Consider the following 20,827-nt stretch of genomic DNA (forward strand, 5'->3'; position numbering starts at 1 on the left):
TTTTGGTGTTCATTATCTAAGACCTCACTCCTGCGTCCCCTCTTAGTCTCAAGTGACCTCTACTCTATCATCTTTTTTGCTTTTATAGGTAAGTCTTTACTTCTTCATTTCTGAAGGATAACTGCGCTGGGTATAGTATTTTGTTTTTTTTTTTCAAGTTTAATTTAATTTTTAATTTATTTTATTTTTTAAATACATGACAGCAGAATGCATTACAATTCTTATTACACATATAGAGCAAGATTTTTCATATCTCTGTATAGAAAGTATGTTCACACCAATTCATGTTCTTTGGATAATGATGTCAATCACATTCCACCATCATTGCTAACCACCTGCACCCTCTCTTCCCCTCCCAACCCTCTGCACTATCTAGAATTCGTCTATTCCTCCCATGCTCCCCCTTCTGACCCCACTATGAGTCAGTGACCTTCAATCAGAGAAAACATTCTGCAGTTGTGTTTTTGGTATTGGCTAACTTCACTTAGCATTATCTTCTCCAACTCCATCCATTTACCTGCAAATGCCATGATTTTATTCTCTTTTATTGCTGAGTAATATTCCATTGTGTATATATGCCACATTTTTTAATCTATTCCTTTACTGAAGGGCATCTCTGCATTTAGAGAAATGCAAATCAAAACTAAGATATCATCTCATTATAGTCAGAATGGCAGCTTTTATGAAGACAAACAACAACAAGTGTTGGTGACTATGTGGGGAAAAAGGTATACATTGCTGGTGGGACTGCAGATTGGTGCAGCCAACATGGGAAGCAGTATGGAGATTCCTTGGAAATCTGGGAATGGAACCACCATTTGATCCAGCCATCCCTCTCCTCAGTCTATGCCCAAAGGACTTAAAAACAGCATACTCCAGGGACACAGCCACATCAATGCTTATAGCTGGGTATAGTATTTTGGTTGGCAGGTTTTTGTTTTGTTTCTTTCTTTCTTTCTTTTTTTTTCCCAGGACTTTGAATATATCAGCCCATTCTCTTCTAGTTTGCAAGAAATCTGTTAGTCTAATGAGTTTTCCTTTATATGGGACTTGATGCCTTTTTTATTGCTGTTTTTAGAATTCTCTTTGTCTTTGACTTGACAATTTGATTCTAGTATGTCTTTTACAGGGTATCTCTTGGTTGAGTCTGCTTAACATTCTTTTAGCTTTCTGGATTTGGATGTTATCTCTTTCAAGACTTGGGAAGTTTTCAGCTATTATTTTGTTAATAGATTTTTTTTATACCTTTATTGAATTTTTTTTAATGTGGTGCTAAGCATCAAACCCAGTGCCTTACACATGCTAGGCAAGTGCTTACCACTGAGCCACAACCCCAGTCCCTGTTAAATGGATTTTTAATGCCTTTTCCCTTCTCCTTTGGAACTCCAGTAATGAGAATATTTGTTTGCCTTAGTGTTGTCCCATAATTTTCTTTGGCTTCCTTCTTTCCAGCTTTCCTTCCTTCTTCCCTTCTTCCATGTCTTCCATTCCTGTTAGGGATGGCCTATCTTCAGGTTCTAAAGTTCTTTTTTCACCTTGGTCTAATCTGTTGTTGAATTTCTCATTTGTATTTTTTATTTCACTGATAGAATTCTTCAACAACAGGATTTCTGTTTGGCTCTTTTTTTGTGTGATTGATTTCTTTGTTGAATTTCTTATCCAGATTATGAATTGTTTTCTTCATTTTGTCGAACTGTTGATCTGTATTGTATCTTGCTGAATTTCCTTAGGATCCTTATTTTGAATTCCTTTTCAGGTATTTAATAGACTGTTGGAATCTGTTTTTAGAGAATTACTGTTTCTCTGGAGAAATCATGTTTCCTTGCTTTTTTTAAAAAAAGTTTTTTTTTTTTTTTTTTTGCTACAAAGGGACATACAATATTTTTGTTTATTAATTTATTTTTTATGTGGTGCTGAGGATTGAACCAGTGCTCACACATGCTAGGTATGCACTCTGCCACTGAGCTCCAGCTCCAGCCCCTCCTAGTTTTTTTATGCTTATGTCCCTTTGTAGATATCTATACATCTGTTCTAACAGTTGCTTCTTTTAATTTTATGTACTAGCTTTTTTAAAAATATTTTTTAGTTGTCAAAGGATCTTTATTTTATTTTATTTTTTTATGTGATGCCAAGGATTGAACCAAGTGCCTCACATATGCTAGGCAAACACTCTACCACTGAGCTATATCCCCAGCCCTATGTACTAGCTTTTGCAAGGAAATACTTTAGTTTTACATAGACTGAAGGGTGTTTGTTGGTTAGGGTCTTGGGCTTTGGCTTTGGTTCTGAGTGTATAACGTCTGTGTGATTTGTTCAGCTGTAGTTGTCATCATCAGTGTCTGTAAATGCCTCAGCAGTCAAGATTTCAAGTGTCTGTGGAGGCAGTAGTGCAACTTGCAATTGAACATGAGCTGCCAGAAGTGTGACCCTAGGCCCTGAGGAGGCAAGTGTTGATGGTGGTGGTAGTGTTAGCTGCACAGCTAGGGATGCAGACTGTAAGGATGGGGTTCCTCAGACTCTCAAGAGGTAAGCACTAATGGTGGTGGCAGTAGCACAATGCTGAGGCAGCTGGCTGCAAAGTACCATGTTCATTATCAGCATGTACTTAGGGTGCCAGCACCTTTGGCAGTGGTACCCATAATGCTGGGGCTATAGGTCATGGAAGAGCTTGTTCTCAGACCCCATGAGGTGAGCTATAATAGTGGTGAGGCATGTCCTTGGGCCCCATAGAGGAGTGTTAGTAGCTGCATCTGAAGCTGAGACACTAAGGGTAAGGAGGGTGTGGAAGAGATGGATCTTCAGGCCCTCTTGCTTGAGATTGTCAGTTCCCCTGGTTGGGACCTGGGTCACCTATATCCTGAAGGGCAGGGTTCCATACGGACTAGTGTGCTAGAGTCACAATTGCATAGCTGGTTTTAGCTGGGTTCATGAAGTTTCATTCTTTTATGCAAGTATGGTAGAACACTTCTGGGACTTCAGGGATGGCAAGATGCAGTGGCTACTTATCCCTAGGGCAGAATGAACTGTTTTGGTATCTCAGTTGTCAGATGGCTTATGCTGTTAGCACTTTGGACTCTGCAAGTTGGAGGAGGGACTCAACTTGAATTTCATCTCTGGAGCATCTCTGGATGCAGTCACAACTGAAGCAGTTCTCCAAACTGACTTCAGAGCTAGTGAGGACTGTGGAACACTTGTAGGTCGTGTGATGATAGAGGGTCCTGTGGGGCTGTCCTGTTTACCTTCCTGGCAATGTGGAGTTATATCTGACTGGGGTGGGGGCAGGGACCCTACTTGCTGTAAGCTTTGTTCCTCTCTTTGTGCTTTGTTCTTGTCTCTGTGCTGTCTTCCCAGGTCTCCATGCCTTAGAGTGTTTTTGCCACTCCCTTGAGTTTCATTGTTCTCCCTCAGTCACTGTTCTTAAAGTATGGTCATTCATTTGTTGTCCTGTTTTTTCTCTATGGAGGAGGTGAGTATTGGGCATATTTTTTTAAGTGAAAAAAAGGATCCTTTAAAATGTTGCTAATGCTCTTCTGTAACACAGCTTGGCTTCATTGGTATCTTATTCTTGATTTTTCTTCCTGTCATTTTGCTGGTATTTCTCAGTCTTTGTAGTTCTTTGCCTTTCCTATATCTATTCTTTATGTGTTAGCATTATTCAACTCTCTATTTCTTTTTGTTCATTATATCTGTACTAGAAATTTCATTTATTCCAATAACTTCAGTTACTACCTATACATGTTCTGATGACTCCCTGTCATTAGCTTCATACTGTATAACCAACAAATATTAATCATCGGCTTTTAGAAAGCTGGGCATGGTGGTGCACATCTGTAATCCTGCTGCTTGGGAAACTGAGACGGGAGTGTCACAAGTTTGAGGTCAGCCTCAGCAACTTAGTGAGACTTTATCTCAAAATAAAGTATAAAAAGAACTGAGAATGTAGCTTAGTGGTAAAGTGTCCCTGGGTCCAATCACCAGTACTGCAAAACAAAACAGAACAATCTACTTTTAGATATATGAGAAGTATACTAAACTCAGTGTGTTCAAAAATAAATTTGTGAACCATAATGAATTTTAGTAGTGTATCTACGTTTACTCTTGCCAAAGTCAGAAACGGTGTCACTGTTTATGACACTTTGTACAATTACCTTACTGTATTCAGTCATTCACCAAGGCTTGTTGAGTTTATTTACTGAATTGCTCATTGCCACAATTCATACTAGAACATCATCATTTCTTACCTTATTATCATTTTCACACTAGGATATCATCACAGTAGCCTCCAAACTGGCCTCTCTACTTCTAGCTTATCTCCTGTTCATTTTGTAAAAATGATTCTGTAACTTTCCCTGTTTTAATGACTTCCCATAACTTTTATATGAAAGCTAAACCAGTAGTCAGTACACTTGTGCACAAGATAATCTGCTAGGGTACAGGAGGTAATTATTAGAAAGTCTATTTGTATTTACCATTTTTTTCCCTGAAAAACAGTAATACATTTATATTTAATAATTTGTACTGTTTACTAGTAGTCATCCCTTCTTTCATATGTTAGATGGCTACTTAATACTGAAGGTAACCTAAAGAAGTATTCTTTGTTCCCTTTCTGCATGTTACATGATACTGTAATTTGAATGTCTGTTTAATGGACATATGTATTATCTAGTTATTACTCTCAAATGGTTAAGTCAAACCAAGTATGTAACTGCAAAGATGTTGGTCATTCAGCTGGCAAGATACACAAAATCAGGCTGGGGATATAATTCAGTTGGTAGAGTGCTTGCCTCACATGTACAAGACCCTGGGTTCAATCCCTAGCACCTCAAAAAAAAAAAAAAAAAAAAAAAGATACACAAACTCAAATCTCTTCTCATAAATTAAAAAGAAAATATGCTGATTTTGAGATTTTAAGTGAAACTTTTTAATTCAGTCATATTTGTAATCCATGTCTTTTTAATGTGATAGCCAGTAAGATTCAGATATGCAAACTGATAGCTCTTTGAATCACTATCACAAAATGTTAAAATAAGATTTTCAGAAATGATGAAGATAAGATTGGGGATGTGGCTCAATAGTGGAATGATTGAGGCCTCTAGCATGCACGAGGCCCTGGGTTTGATGTCCAGCATCACATAACTTCAGGGAAAACAGAATGATGACAATATGTAGTCACTTTTTATGAGAACAAGTGTTTGTACCATAAACAATTAAAAGTTTAATTTTAGTTTTTCATCCCTTTATGTTCTATTTTTCATGATACAGATATTTATAAATTTTATATGATTATATTATAAATCCTATAAAACAACATACAAGTAAATATATATTGACATGGGTACATAATTAACAAATTTCGAGACCATTATTTTAAATTATTATATAAAATAACTTTCAGGTTTTCTGCTTACTTTTCTAGCCTCTTACCTCACCTCTTATGATTACATTTCATGCTTTAGTCATATTGGACTTTTTTGTATTTTAAAAGGGCTACATACTCTTTGCTTCAGATATTTGTGCATTCTTAGTCCTCCTTTAAGTCTTAAGTTTAAACATTTTCTAGAGTAGTGCTACTCAGATTGTGGCCCTTGAACTGTCTCTTACCTATCTTTGACCAGTTAAGTAAAGAATACTAGAATGAGCATTTAGAAACCTGAACTGCAGCCAGGCACAATGGAGCACACCTGCAATCCCAGTAACTAAGAAGGCTGATTGCAAGTTTGAGGCCAGCCTAAGTAACTTAGTAAGATTCTATCTTGAAATAAAAAGGACTGGGGATGTACAGAACAGACTGATTCAAGTGCCATGGTGAGTTGTGTGCTAGTCATGCTCAGCAACACTATCTTCACCATCTACAACATTTTTATGTTAGCCATTTATAACTCAGAAACGTATAAAAATTGAAGAAAATGTAAGCATTTATTATTTTTAAAATCATGCTATTAATCAGATTTATATTTTGGTCTACATATAATTAAAAAATATAATAATAAAAATAAGTAAAAATTATTTTCATTTTTTAAAGTTTCTGCTTTTATAAGTATTATCTAAATCTTAGAAATAAAACATTATTTTTAATTCTAATTTCCTGATAACAAAGCAAGCTTTACTGGTCTTTTTGGACCAAAAAAAGATAACATGTTTTCTGAATGTGACAGTAGTAATGAACTAAATGATGTCAGTGTGACAGTAGAAATTATTTTAGAGATATAAACCAAAGGAGTTTGCACTTGATTTTTTTTTTTTTTGAGAAGCATTATCTCTCTTAATATGATTGAGATCAAGTTTTAGTTGTAATTGATGGAGAAGTGCTAACCATAGTGGATTATTTGAGGCTATGCTGGTTGCTGAGATAGTAAAACCACCAAAATTTAAGTGGCATGTATACATATGACATAAATATGTCTAAAACCAAATTCATTATTTTAAAAACTATTATTATTAAAAATTGATGAAAGCAGATGTTCAGGATTTCACATGTAAAGTAGTATTTTGTGAGCTTCAATAAAGTTTCACTTTAGATTGCCAACACTGAAAAAAAACTGCATATAAATAATAAAATAAAATGCTTGCTTGGAAATGTTGATTGAATCTGTAGCTGAGAAGGCTAACATAGCTTGATGCATTTAGGAAGATAGTTCTAACAAAAAATTCATTTGTCTTACCATTGACAAATAAGGAGTTTTGTTAAGATTTGTTGAATGCCTTGATTTTGTTAACATGACAATAATGTGAAGTAAGAATTTATTTTTCAGCTTCATTACTGGTAAACACAATCTGCACTAAAGTAGATAAAACTTTGAAGGGCTACAATATTAATGAATGTGGTTTGAAGTTTTGCTTTGCTTTTGTAGTAATACATTCTAATTATACAGAGGTAGTGACAAAAATTGTGCTGGAGATTGACCCATAATATAATCAGTGTCCTGCTTCTTTGCTTGAGAAAGTCTTGCTGTGTCAGTTGAATGTATGCTTGCCTTATCAGCTGAATTAACAGTAGTTTACTGTGAATTATTTAAACACAATGCATTAAATTTGAGATTCCTAAAAAATTAAATATTAACTTGTTAACATTTTAATTAAATCAGTATTAACTGTTAGATGTTAATAACATAATTAAATATTAACTGTTATATGTTGAAATATACGTTGGTTTACAAAGGGAAAATTTCAGTTGAGTATTTGAACTTTGAGATGAACTCTTAGTATTTTTGCAAGATAAGAAACCAGTTTGTGGGGGCTAGGGCTGTGGCTCAGCAGTAGCGCACTTGCCTAGCATGTGTGAGGCAATGGGTTCGATTCTCCGTACCATATAAATAAATAAATAAATAGATAGATAGATAAATGTCTGTCAACAAATAAAAAACATTAAAAAAAAAAAACAGTTTGGTCCCCAGCTTTTTATATATGTGAAATAGATTTATTTAACTGATGGCTTCACTTAAAAAAACAAAAATCTCAGCCTTCTATGCAAGGCAGAAATGTCAAATGCTTTTTAATGGCAGACAGCATCAAAGGACAAAAAAAAGTTAGAAATTTAGGGGGATGTTTCTGTGCCTTGCTGTGATGGATTCTATAATATAGCAACAATCAGTAAAATAGGTAGTGATCTTGGTATTGCACATTTGAAAATATTATAATCAGATACACTACCAATTTGATATTTGATAAATAAAATTCCATAAAATGTTAAATAAATTTTCTCTTTTCCATAAAATTTTTTACAAATTTCATTTTCCATAAAAATAAAATATATGAGTAGGAAATTCATAAATCAGGAATCCTTTTTCATCAGAAGTTATTTTAGATTTCACTATAATTTTTCTGGATAAAGTATTACAGCTGGCTGCTAATGACAGATCAAGCACAAATGTTAAAGAGCAAATATTCTGCATTTTGGATAAAAGTTCTTAAAAATGAATATCCTGAGTTTGCTGAAATCTCTTTAAAATCTCTCCTATTCCTGTCAGCATACTCCCATGGTATTAGTTTGTTTGAGTGCTATTAAAACAAAATGTAGAGTTTATATACACGTTTATCTCTTGTGAGTAACACTGTCACTAGTCCAACCTAGATTAGATAAATTAATAAATGTTGTGGCTAGCCTTCAATGTAGCCCCCAGTGACCTACCTCTTTAATCCCCTTTCATACCAGGATTAATATGTGTGGCAGATGTGTTAGTGTGTCACTTCAGAGGTTGGATTATAACACTGCAGCTTCTGTCTTGGTTGTTTTGTCATTTTCCTCTCTGGATAATTTTTATATAGTAATAGATACAGCATACAAACAAGAAACAATTCATTTAGTTCATTCAAATTTTTAAATATTGATATATGCTATTAATTCAGTACATAAATTGGTGCTTAATTTGAAGAGTTGCTTTTCACTCATAACTTTTGGTTAAATTAGAGGTGTGGAATGATAAAAGTTACTAGTGTGAGAGTAGGTTTACATGCCTATATGTATACTGTCAATGAAAATTCTTATATGATCTTTTTTACTTTTATTTTCCAATATCATTTTAATTTAATTTTATTTTATGAAAATATTGGTCCATGAGCTATTGGGATTTTTAAAAGAAAAAAGGAAAGGAGAGTGGTTATTCACACAGATTATCTAGATCTTCTAAGATCTATTTGGTCATAGTTCTTGTGGTACTGTATGCTGGTGTTATTTTTAAATGGTCTTATTGCTACTATATTATAATTGAATGTATTCCCTGTTAACTGAAAGCTAGAATCCATGTCTGTTTTTGCTTTTAACATCGTCAATACCCAGAACAATGTCTAGTACACGGTAGATATTGGTTGAAAGATTAATGTTCCTTTTACATTTTTCTTATTGTGTTAGAATGATGATTAATTTTTGTAGTTGTAAGTATGCCATCTATTATAACCATTTATTTGTCCTTGGGGAATGTTCATTGCGTCAGCTGAATAGAAAATATTCTTAGCATTTTTCTTGTGGAGTACTAGGGACTTTTATCAGATATATGCTTTTATATTTCCATAGCACAACTACTGCCTCTGAAGATGATGTCTCAAGTAGATATACCCGAATAGACAGAAGTGGGTTCAGTAGGTATAACAGAGATGCAAATGTTGCGAGTAATTTGGTCTCAAATAGCACATTGGAAAAGAAAATTGAAGATCTTGAAAAGGTATGCTATATAAATTATTTAAGATTGATAAAATTAATACATCACCAGGATTTTTTTTTCTTCAGTTTCAGAGCAGCTGAGAGAGGAAATAAATTGAAATTTGCTGGGGAGAGATAGTGTCAAAAAAGAGTGGGGGAGAGGGTACTAATGGGAGACACTAATATTGATCCATATTTCCATGCTAGTCAAATAGCTTTTAGTCACTGTCTTATGTTTTAGTTCTTAGATACATAGTGACAGGGTATTTTCTGAACTTCCCTTAACACTTTTCTTTCCAATTTTGATGATGTTTAAAATTTAGGCCAAGCATGGTAGCACACTCCTGTAATCCCAGTGACTTGGGAGGCTGAGGGAAGAGCAACACAAGTTATTCAGTTGGTAGAGTGCTTGCCTTGCATGCACAAGGCACTGGGTTAAACATCCAGCACCACAAAAATAGATAGATGGATAGATAGCTCAGTGGCTCAATCCCCAGTACCAAAAAAAAAAAAAAAAAAAAAAACCATTTGAGAATGGAGCAAATTCTTGTATCCCTAATATTTAATGGTCATTCCTATTTTGCTAAGTGTGTAAATCTCTAATATACTGAGCAGTCTTTATCTGAGCTGGCAATATGTTCTACTGTGTGTTTATTATATTATATTATCCAAACAGAATAATTGTCAGAAACTGGTAGAGCCAGAAGTGAAATTAAGGACCATTGTTTTTCAGTTTAGAATTTTCAGTTGAAACCACTAAGTCATACCCCTAGTTTTGAAACTTTATACATTTAATAAAAAATTTTTTATCTCCTCAGTCAAGACTAATTTTTCATTTTAAAAAGTTCATAACTAACAGTAGTGATAAGTTAAATAAAGTCATTAAATCTTTCAATATTTGTCAAAGAATTGAGTAAAACATGGGTTTTATCAGAAACATTTGACAACTCCTATATTCTCTCCATTCCCTGATTATTTACTAGTGTGGGCCCTTCCTTCCCTTACTGAGTGTCTTAAGGAGTTCAATGGAAATCTTCATATATGTAAGATAACTTTACCAAACTTCGAAAATGTGTGTGTCCTTTTGCCTCTTTTTGAGATAGAATGTCCTTGTGTTGCTCAGTCTGCCCTCAAACTCATAGGCTCAAGTGATTCTCCTGCCTCAGTGTTCCAGGTAGCTGGGAGTACAGGCACAGACCATGTGCTTAGTACAAATTCTCTTTTTAGAGGAGCATGAAAAAATTAAAATTTACCTTTTCCTTGTTAATTTACAGATATTTTAAATTTTTTAAAATATCATGATTATAAATAATCTACTCTTTAAGAAATAAACGGCATTCTGACAATCTTGCACTCAGTGTCAGAATTTGGCTAAAAGGATCTAAGGATCTTTTCCAATGGTATTAGGCAATTTATCTATGTTTAGAATCTTTCACTGTTACCTATAGATGTATGCCATTTAAGATTATAAATAACCATTTACTTCCCAATTAATGCCATGTTATTATATCTACTAGGAAGTAGTAAGAGAAAGGCAAGAAAACCTAAGACTTGTGAGACTGATGCAAGATAAAGAGGAAATGATTGGAAAACTCAAAGAAGAAATTGATTTGTTAAATAGAGTAAGTATTTCACATACTTCAGTTCCCAGATTGCCCTTTTTTGGCAATTGGATGAAAATACATAAAGATGAAGAAATTCTTTAATTGCATTGCTGAGTTTGTTCTTTTGTTAATAAGATAGTAATTTATGGTGAGAACCAGTATTCATTTCATAAACTGATTTTCTCTGGGCAATTATCATTTAACTCACTTAATTTTATTTTTTGGTGGATGGACTGATAAAATATGTTTCTTTTGTGTTTCATTAAGAGTTTGGAGGTGAGAGGCAGCTTATATAAAAATGGATATTGGCACAGAATTGCATCAATAAAGAATTGCTATTTTATTATTAAGTAGAACTTCAGATATCTTTGTAGGTAACTTCACCAGTTTTTGTATCTAGTTGTATTTTATACATTTTCAACTTTAGGCTTAGGTTCCAAGCTCTGTATTATTCCTTTCTATAGCTCTATTTTTTTTTTAACCTCCTACCCCAGCCCCCAAATTTACTTGCTCCTTAAGAAGCAGGCAGGTCAGACCTTTGTAATAGTGATGAGAAAAGATCCCATAATTTTGCTTTCTGCAGGAATTTAGATAAAAATGAAGGAAAGAAATGTTTGCTTCAAGGAGAAAAGGAGCAGACCCCCAATCCAGTCTTAACTACAGCCATGAAGGAAGAAAAGATAGCTCCATTATGTGCAGAATTGTTCTTATAGAGTTTGAAGGCAGTAAGTACAGGTTATAGAAAAGGACAGTGATACTCCCAGTTGAACTTGCTGAAGGTCACATATAGTCATTGACTGAGCCAGTATTTGATTTTATATAGCCTTTCATCTTGGTTCAACACAGGTGTTCCTCTATTTGTGATGGAATTATATTCAAAAAATTCTGTAAATATTTTTAATGTTCGTGATGTATTTGCACTTTTAGGCATTGTGAGCATTAAAAAGAATAAAATCTCTTGTTTTAACATATTTCATGATTTACTTCTTAATTTTAGTTAGATCTCAGTTGTGGTAATTTTAGGAATCCCATATTTTTAGTTGTTGTTTGAACAGATTTATTTCCTAACCTCATTCAGTTTGTAAACAAAAGCAAATTCTGATTTTTGCAAGTTTTTAAATAATTTGCCTAATTATCTAAGACAGTGTACTAAATTTATAAGAATGTTGCTTGCTATCCTATAGCATACTTGTGATTCAAATTGTGTCGAGTTTTAGCATTATAAATAGGATAAATCTATAAATGTCTTCTTTTCTAACAATGGATATATAGTCTGCCTTGAAATATTGTTTGTAAACTAAACCTTATAGAGGATTGTTTTAGTATTAACTAGATGATTGTGTATTTGAGACTAGGATTAATATAGAGAACATAGAGCTGGATCATATACTTTAAAGCTGGAGAGTGAATGCCTGCTTTTAGTGGCTTCCAATTTTTTTCAGCTTTAAAACTTCTCCCTCAAACAAAATGACCATGAAGAAGCTCAACATATAAATTGAACCAGATCAATTGTGTGTATTCTAGATCCCCTCTTCTGATTGCCTCAGTTCTGTCATCTTCTTAGTGTCATTCCCAAATATACTCCTTTAAAGATTAGTGCCAGGCATGGTGGCATATACCCATAATCCCATCAATTTAGCACCTCTGGGTTCCATTCTTCCCCAGTTTTAGGAAAAAAAAAAAAAAAGTGGTAGGAGTATGTCTAGAACTTGAATGTGTATTCTTTGATGCCCAATTTGACACATAATTGTAACCTTGGACCCTATACCACCTGTAGCCTACGTATATATTTTGTTTAACCCTCAGTTTTGAAGAGGTGAATGGAATTTAATTTTAACCAAAAAAATTAAGTTATTTACTGTAATTAAATATTGGAAATTTTACTATTTTAAAACCCTGTCTTTGGCTTCCTTTAAAAAACTGAGTGATCTGGAAAGAACTGACCCATATACCTATGATAAAAATGAAGACTCAAGTAATGGATGCTCATTTTAGGTGGGACATAATCCACTAAAATTATTTCTAGAACCTTTCCTCATTTTAAAATTAACAATTAAATGAATTATCTTTGTGTACTTAAAAATGTTTTAAAATCTCCTTTCAAATATTTTTAAATATTTTAAAAGTATTATTTTTCTTTTTTTCTTCCCTTTTTAAGGACCTAGATGACATAGAAGATGAAAATGAACAACTAAAGCAGGAAAATAAAACTCTTTTGAAAGTTGTTGGGCAGTTGACAAGGTAGAAGATTCAAGGCCCAATATGGAAAAATATTTTAATAACTACTGATTGAATGTTACGATTAATGCTAGGACAATATTCCTATGCTTGCAATACATTAAAGTAACTATGTATATTTATTTCTAGAAAATGGATGTTTATTTTCAAAATATTTCTTTTTCATTATTAGTTTCAAAAAAGCATCAATCTTTTATTTCATAAATAACATCTTTCAGTTATTGAAATGATAGGTAATGTCTCTCTAGGTTTTGTGTGGTATTCAAATAATATATGGTTTTAAGTCACAGCCGTTTGAATATATTTTATCTGTTAGTACATTTTCTTCATAAAGGTATATCCATAGTCATTGTTTACATGAATTCAAATATTTGGGGGAATTACCTACAAATGCCTTATTTTGCTGTGTGCAGCCTTTTATATGTTGAAGACTTGGTCATTAAGGTCTTTGTCTACTGTCATTTGTTCTTTCCACTTATTCCAAATGATTTAGAGTAACAAGTAATAGTTGCAGTATTTTGTGTAACAGTAATCTTTTAAAGGAAAGCTGTTATAAAAAGTCACTTAATATCATGTCCTAGTTGGCTAAAATTCAGAGAATGCTTGAATTATGCTATAGTAAATGAGTTTACTATTTTGTCTTTGAATATTGAAAAATTTTTCAATTACTTCAGCTTCTTAAAAACACAGTTGTAATTTTAATCTGTAATTTCCTGTGTAAGTACTACTTTTTTTTTTGTCCCAAGTTTTATTAGTGAATATGGTATATTTAAAAAGATGTTTATTCATGAGGCCTCAAAAATGTGTTTAATTTCAATGTTTAAGAAGAAAATTCAGCATATTATCCATATGCATGAAAATCAGAAACAAAATATTTATCCACACTTAAGACATTTATACATATTTTAACAATATGTAAGCAGAAGTAGTACTAAAATACATTGCCTCATTTCTAAGTTGGAAAATCCTTTGACAGTGTTTCTCATGAGTCCATTCACCTATACCAGTTTTAAGGGCTTTTTCTTCCTAACACTGAAATTTTAAAAAAGTTATTTTTTTTTTTTTAAGAATTATAAACATGGTCTCTTCTATTAAATATTCTTAGGGTTGTTTTATATTACATTTTTATGTTGAGTAAGAGCTCACCTCCCTCCTTAACATACATTAAGGATGTCTGCCTGGTAGTGAATCTCAAGTAGCAGTAATGATGTCCTTTTATCCTGTCAATGTATGAAAGTGGCTTGAACAAAATCCATTTTGGTTACCCTTTTCTTTTTTTCCTTTACTTGCAAGCTCATGCATTTATTCACTGTTAGAAAAATAGGGAAGGTAAGATAGTGGGGAGAAAATGTGGAGTAATTATAAATATCAAATGTTAAATTCTGAAAATTTCTATGTTCACCCAAGTTATCTTTTCCCACTCTCCACTTGAGAAGTTTCAAGATTGGGTGATCATCAAACTCACTTGAGAAACTACAAAGAGTTCCCAAGTTTAGTTCCTGAATAGGTTTAAGTTGAGATCCTGGATTTAAGAATTTTTAAAGCCTATCATCTGATGATTCTGATTATAACTTAGTTTTGGAATCAGATACTATTGTGTTTGTGTCTTTGCTCCAGTAATTCCCAGTGAAGATCCTGAAACTGACAATTTCAGTTACCTGTATTTTCCTCTTTTTAGTTTATTTAATGATTAATCTGGTTCGGGGAGCAGTTTTTATGTCCATATAAATGTTTACTGCTCGATATTAGATTCCAAATTTGGTATAGTTCCAGAATTACTATTAAGCACTTCCTTCCTAGATTTTTACTTAGTATAGGAACAGTGATCTGCTTCCCACATGTCAAAGTAGTGTGCTAGGCCTAGTTACCATGTTGGTTGCGAGGTACTCATCTCTCTTTAGCCATCCTTAGGTATATGACAGAAATGTCCCCATTTCCTAATTCTTCTTTACCTTTTATATGTTGTGAAGATGTTGTTAGTATTCAACCTCAAAAATATATTGGTATATTGGTTTTTCAGTAAAAGAATTTCTTTGAATTTTCTACTTAATTCATTATGTAAATAAAGGAACAATTCATTTTACTTTTAAAAATTACATCAGTTACAGAAGTTTTAAAGACTGAGCTATTTTGAAATTTTCCCTTCTTTTAATGGGAACATTTCAATTTTTGCTTTTTTATCTTAATGATACCAAGGGCATATACAATAATTGCCTGACAATTTAGGCAAAGCATTTCACATGCAGTCCTTCCCCCACCTCCTTAGAATGTGTATGTATTTCACATACAAATTTTTACCCTATTGAAAAATGAATAGGATCTGCTCCAATTCCTCTTTGAAATTTATTTAAAATGTTGAGACTTTAAAAAGGTAACTTAAGTAATGTGTACTGCCCTAGAAAATTTCATATTTTTAGTAAAGTACAAGTAATTTATGAAATTTAGTCCTATTAGGAAATATTGTTTCTCATATTTCCTGGGAATTTGTGGCAAAATAAAGCACATCCAGAGTTCTAATGTATTTATGACATCATTTTCTAAAAGTTTATTATCTTTAAGATGAACATGACTTGCCTCCCTAATTCTTATATGGATTGCTTTAAAAATAACTACTAATCTTTATTTCATTTTCTAGAATTATTGATAATTTTATTGTAATGCAATTATCTTTAGAAAGGAAGGGGAAGGATTTGTGATGTTTTTTTTATCTGAGAGATTTACTAAATAATAGATTATAGCACTGTTACACTTATTCAAGTAGTTTAAAATGTAGAAAAATAAGTATTGGGGCAAGCACATGAAGCAGTGTAGTTATTTTTTTCTTAATAAATTAAAAAAATGTTAAATTGTGATAGAAGCACAATGTGTTCTTAAGGTGAAAAACCTACCTCAGTTATATTTGGTTTATGTTTTCTGGAATAATCTGGATTTTTATAATTAGAAATTAAATGTACATTTTTGAGTCCACGTTTACTTTGTTGAAAATAGTACAGGTCCATGTAGTAGAAGTATCCATATGCTCAATACCATAAGACGAAACAATGAAGACCTTGGATTTGATATTGGTCTGATGTCCTAAACAACCTTTTTGTTGTTTTTGGTTTGTAGTTTTATGAATTTGAGTAACTAGTAAGTTCCAAGTAGTGTTGGTACTTACTTTTAATAACTAATCATGATATTGTTAACTTGTTCCAAGATTTAGGTGTATATTTTCATTCTTGCAGTATATGAAACCAAGGACATCAGTTTTTCATTAGAGGGAATATGTTAAATGAGAAAGAATCAGCATTCAAGATTCAGACCTTTAAAATAAGAAGTTCAGATTTGTGTGAAATGTTTTCATTGTATTTGTACCAGTCCTAATATGTAACAGCAAAGCTTGAGTCCTTTTGCATTGGAAGTATGCTTTCATAAGTAAAGGACATCCCATTAATGAGAATTTTAACTTACACTAGTGAGACACTTTTCTTTTGTTCATTAAACTGAAAGCATAATATTAATAGCAAATTTGCTAAATAAGCACAATGACAGAGGCACCTTCCTCTAAGCTATTCAGATTTTCCTTGATGTATATAAGTTGAAATCATATCCTCTCCTTATCCCCACACAATAATTATGTGTGAGTTTGTAAAAGTATGTATGTGGGTGTTGTATTGCATTTTCATACCTATTTCAGCAAGTATTTATTAGTCACCTGAGTGTACTGTTACAGGTGTTAAAGAATTTTTAAATCAGTGGACATGGACCAACTCTTCTGTTTAGCAATGTACAATCTATATAGTGTGTTTCAGTAGCATAAAACATACATAGTCTTATGCAACATTAGCATGTCTGATCTGAATAGTTCATTCAAAAATATTTTGAATTAATTATCCAGAAATTGTCTTTTAGATGTAGTTACTGTAGGTACTGTTTAATTTGCTGCAACATTTACTGAAGAGTGGAGAGAAAGAACTGATGCATAATAAGAAGTATCTTAGCATTTTTTTAAGATAATTGTACTTTAAGAAAAGAACATTATTAAGGAATTTAAAGCAGTAGCGAAGTGAAAAGAATTCAGTGTATATCAGATACACCAAACTGTTGATAATATTCAAATGTGATTTCAAGTTAGTATTTCCATATATATTATTGATTAATGGTATATTTTTAAGTATGGAAATTGTCTTTAATCTATAGTTCACATACTGGCAGTCACTTTGATAATAATAAAATGTTAGTGATGATCACTTGGTGGACATTAAGTACTTGTCTTTTGTTTTCTCCTCTGGACACCTAATTAGATATATGACTTTTTTGGTGAACTTGTTTTTTAAAAGATTTGGCTGTGCTATGCAGGGTATCTTCCTTCATGTTGTTTTTCCTAAATTTAAGAAGTAGCTGTTGGTACCAGCAAAGACCATGTGAAAACAAAAACTATATTTTGTTGAAAAACCAGGTAATTCAGATAACCCAAATATTGGTGGGAAAAATCCAGATAATTTATTGAACATATTAGTATTGTTTAGACCTTTTTTGATCATTCCTATTGCATATGTTTTCATTGTGGAATAGTCAAGTTAATATAGATTCACTTTTAATATGCTTTGCATGTGAAAAATAATAAATATTCAATAAAAAAGTAAGTTTTCATTTATTTTTTCAATGCTGGTTGTTTTTTGTCTGTTTTTGTTTTTCTCCTTCCTGTTCTATTAGTGAACTCCTCTCCATAAGTCTTATTTTTTAAGTTAATGGATAATGATAATCTAATTGGCTTTGTAAATCATACAGAAACAGTATGCAGCATTATAAGAATATTTACTTGATGTATTATTTTAGAAGAAGTAATATTTTAAGAAAAGAATACAGTGTTAAGATCTAAATACATTAATAATGGGCTTCTTGAGAAATGCACATATGTGTTCGCTGTGGAAGTTTTAACTGTGTTTTTAAAGTACATGGTTTTTTAATTCAAAATTGGAACTATAAATGAAATCTAATGCTGTTCAAAGAATTTCAGACCTCTCTTAGTTTGAAAAAGATAAGTATGACTCTAGAAATGTGCAAATCTAGTCTTTGTTTCTTTAGTAAATGGTTTACATAACCTTTTGTCTCATGTCATTCTTCATACACCTATACAAGCTAATCAGTCTGCTTCTAGAACTTTAAGTCTTCCCAGTGATGTCATACATGTCTAACAAGTAAACAAGTATCCTTGTCAGTCTTTTTAGGTAATATCTCAAGTCCTTATATAAGGATGTTTTCCACTAGCAAGCCTATTGACAAAAATTAAGATCTAGTAATCTTAATTGTAAGTGGAACCTTTTATCTTAGACTTCATTGAATCCCTATTTTTTACAGTCTAGATTAACTCTGCATGCATGGGTGCACATACTTTATCAGCAGCTGTAAAACATCCACATATTTTCTTACTCTCATCTCTCTAGTTTCTCCATCCCGACAAGAAGATACATTTTCTTTTTTGTCAACTCTTGGGGAAAAAAAATCTGTAATGTCAGAACTGTATGCTAAAGAGTTGGGACTAGTTACATTATCTTTTATGATCTTCATTTAATTTTGGTATTGAACTAGATAAAGTTTAAAAAGAATCTAGAGCAAACCTTCCCTTTTAATCCTGGCACAAATGCATAATTTGTTCTCACTTTTTAAAAATACCAATGACTAAATTGTGCTTTTTAAAATTTTTTGGTAGTGCTAAGGATTGAACCCGTAGGACCTCATGCATGCTAGGTAAGCAGCCCACCACTGAACTATATCCCTAGCCATAATAATGCTTTAAAATAAAGCAAAAAGTTCTGTTTGTGTCATGTATTTGAGCAACATGGAAAAAAAATTAATAAAAAATTTTGAGGCCAATATATGAAGGTGAGTAGAACTTCTTTAAACATGTGAAGAACAAATTTTGGCTACAATGTGTCCTTTTTGTGTTACAGTTTGCTCACTTGTTCATCATATAGTCTTATTCCATATGTAATCAGTTGTTATTCTTTAGACATATTTGGGGACATGAAATTCACCATCTTTAAATTATGTTGTAAACTTCCATCCAAAGAAATATTTGAATTTCTTTAAAATGTGAACTATTTATTATGGCTAACCAAAGATATATAACGCCATCAGTGGACATTTTAGATTTATAGATAAAAATTATTCAGAGAAATAAAGAGAAAGATGTCTGATTTATTTTATTATTATTGTAGTTCAGGAATAAGAAGTATCAAAAATATAGGATGCCAGGTATGGTGGAGCATGCCTGTAATCCCAGCAACTGGGAGAGCTTGAAACAGAAGGACCAGTAGGTGGAGGCTAGTTTTAGCAATTTAGGTACGCCCTAAATAACTTAGCAAGACCCCTCCCTCAAAAAAAAAAAAATAGGAAATTCAGTCTGAAGAATCAATAACAGAAAATAAAATGATGCCAGTCGTGTTCATATTAACTATTATTTAAATCTGAATTAGTGGCTACTTTAATGGAATGAATAGAAAATAGACACTTTGAAAATAGTAATTAATGAGCATAGGAGGCCTAAAAGTGCCTCCTGTTTCTTGTAATCCTTTTTAAAAAGATTAATGTGGTTTACATTCATCTAGACAACTCAGGTAACAACGAAGAATAGCTTTAACCCTACTTTATTATAGCATAATTGTATTCAGTAGTTACTAAGGGACCATATGTGTTAGTGTGTGAGGTTCATTCTGTGTGTGTGTGTGTGTGTGTGTGTGTGTTTTAAATGAGTTTTGTTTGTAGTACTGGAGTTTGAATCCAGAGGCACTGTACTGTACAACTGAGCTACATTCTTACCCCTTTCTACTTTTCATTTTGAGATAGTGTCTCTCTGAGTTGCTGAAGCTGGCCTTGAACTTAAATCCTTCTGCCTCAGCCTCCCAAATCACTGAGATTTTAGGTGTGCGCCACCACACCTGGCTACATATTATTTCATTTGATGCTTTAAAATCTGAAGGATATACAGATCGGAAGGGTAATGATGCTTTATGGTGTAACACTCACTTTTGTGACCTAATCATTATCTGTTAAATATTCTGCCAGTGGTTCTCAAAGTGTGTTTACCACACCACTAGCATTCAGCTTCACTTTGAAATCTGTTAAAAATACTAAATTCTTTGGCCCCACCCAACACTTGAATTAGAAACTTTTGAGTGTGAAGCCTAGCTAGCAATCATTTTAACAAAGTATAGGTACTTCTGAAGTGGCCAAAGCTTTCAAACTGTTACATTATGCATTTCTATGTTTTAAGCAAAGATCTTCATTTGTCTTTTTGGACATTGTATCAATATATAAAATGTGAACTTTTTTTTTTTTTTTTAAAGGCCCTGTCTTTTGCTGTTTTCATTGCAAAAGATTGTTATCAGTAAAAACTTCATTGTGGACATTGGCAGCTTGACATAACCCCATTAGTTTAGTATTATCTCTGGAACTCGAATCAGTTTTCATGTCCAGGCGACTGTGGAATGATATCTTTGTTGTTCCGTATTAATGTTTATCTGTTATTGCCTGAAGGTTTTGCTAACTGAAATTCATTTTTTTCTACCTTTAAACCTTGACAAATAAACATGTTTCATAAGTTACAGGTTTGGTTTTTTAAAAAAATGTGTAGACACTGTGGGGTGGTCCTTGAGGAGTGTAAATCTTCAAGATTATTCCCTTATGAGCTCAGAAAAATCAGTGGCCCTTTCTAGCTAATGCATCAGTAGGGATAAATCCACAATTTGTATCCTTGAGAGTAAAGATAATAGACTGTATGTATTGATTCATGGTCATTATTTTTTATATATAACATTTAAATAACTTTATTTTTGTAAAACTTTAGAACACTTATAGATTTACAGAT

At 32.6% G+C, this 20,827-nt stretch overlaps 1 protein-coding gene across 2 annotated transcripts in view; it reads left to right on the top strand.

The window, feature by feature from the left end:
* The window catches only part of Pawr (pro-apoptotic WT1 regulator), a 105,743-nt gene extending 88,207 nt beyond the window's left edge, over positions 1-17,536 (top strand). For both annotated transcript variants that reach the window (XM_071609665.1, XM_027919728.2), the window contains 3 exons: positions 9,011-9,158; positions 10,654-10,758; positions 12,899-17,536. In XM_071609665.1, coding sequence (XP_071465766.1) covers positions 9,011-9,158; positions 10,654-10,758; positions 12,899-12,985 — 340 coding nt within the window. In that variant the 3' untranslated portion in view covers positions 12,986-17,536. The remainder of the gene's footprint in view (positions 1-9,010; positions 9,159-10,653; positions 10,759-12,898) is intronic.
* Positions 17,537-20,827: the final 3,291 nt, after the last annotated feature.

The sequence above is a fragment of the Marmota flaviventris genome, chromosome 3 (assembly GCF_047511675.1).
Source record: "Marmota flaviventris isolate mMarFla1 chromosome 3, mMarFla1.hap1, whole genome shotgun sequence".
NCBI classification, from domain to species: domain Eukaryota; kingdom Metazoa; phylum Chordata; class Mammalia; order Rodentia; family Sciuridae; genus Marmota; species Marmota flaviventris.